General features: G+C 69.3%; 1 protein-coding gene across 1 annotated transcript in view; it reads left to right on the forward strand.

Moving 5' to 3' along the window:
- The window catches only part of LOC124241185 (translation initiation factor IF-2-like), a 2,058-nt gene extending 1,264 nt beyond the window's left edge, over positions 1-794 (forward strand). Inside the window, exons 2-3 of the mRNA XM_046664804.1 lie at positions 17-422; positions 486-794. Coding sequence (XP_046520760.1) covers positions 17-422; positions 486-794 — 715 coding nt within the window. The remainder of the gene's footprint in view (positions 1-16; positions 423-485) is intronic.
- The last annotated feature ends 335 nt before the right edge of the window (positions 795-1,129 follow it).

The following is a 1,129-nucleotide window of genomic DNA, read 5'->3' on the forward strand; positions in this document are numbered from 1 at the left end:
CGGCCAACGGCCCGAGACCCGCCCCGGCCCCCGGCCACGCCGCCGCCGCCACGCCGCCCCGGGCCGCTCCGCTCCGCCCCGCCCGGCCGCCCTCCGGCCCCGGGCCGCACACAACAGGTTTCCCTCCGTCGGCGGAGGGGCGGGCAGACTCACCGGGAGGAGTAGCTGCCACCATCTTCGCCTCGCCCGCCGCGGGCTCTCGCTCCCGCCTCCCCACCCGCCTCCGTTTTACTACGACCGGAGGCCCCAGGCCGGGGGTGCGGCCGGCCGGCCGGCCCGCCCCGCGGAGGGGCTTCGCGAGGCGCGCGAGCAGCGGCGGCGCGGCGGGGGTCGTCCCCACCCCCTCGGCCTCGCCCGAGGGCGCGAAGTGGCGCGAAGGCGCAGGTCAGGCGGCGGCGGCGGCACCTCGAAGGACCATGTGGGTGAATGAAGGGCGGCGGCTCCCGCCTCAACGTAAATACGGACAAGCCCCACTCCCTCATTAGCATAAAAAACAAAGTACTTCCGACCTCCCCGCCCGCCCGCCAATCACCGCAGGCCCCGCCCACGGCGCTCGGGCTGGGCGGCCGGGAGAGCGGGAGCCGGGAGCCGCTCGCGGCGCCGCGCTGCCTTCCCCGGGCCGGGCCGCGCTGCCCCGCCGCCTGCCCGCCCACGCCGCCCGCCTCGCGGAGCGCCTGGCCCGGGCACCCCGCGCCACGCCTCCGGCACGCCCTCCGTTAACTAGCTCTGCGCGCGTGCGGACCCCCGCGCGTCGCACACCCTCCTGGAAGCGCACGCTTCCTGCGGCTTCCTGAGAGCCCTGCTCTCCCTGGGACTCGACGTATACGCGATGTGATTACTGTGTATTACTTTCCTTGCCTGGATGGGTCTCGGTGGTAATTAGGGGCCTGCCTCCTGCCAACATGAACCAAAGATAAGTAAAATCCAGTGGCTTACTCTCACATCGAAACAGGATTACTCAGTGCAAAGATCGTTTTAGACACAGAGATAAATGCATTACACCCGAGACTTACGAATGCACAAATCGTTGAAATTTGTTTCCTTAACCCGGCCGTGTGAAAACCAAAACGCATGCCCGAGCAGAGGTTTCACAGCTACGGTACCTGATCCTCCTCCCATACCCCGCTGC

Source organism: Equus quagga, chromosome 6 (genome assembly GCF_021613505.1).
Source record: "Equus quagga isolate Etosha38 chromosome 6, UCLA_HA_Equagga_1.0, whole genome shotgun sequence".
In the NCBI taxonomy this organism is placed as follows: Eukaryota; Metazoa; Chordata; class Mammalia; order Perissodactyla; family Equidae; genus Equus; species Equus quagga.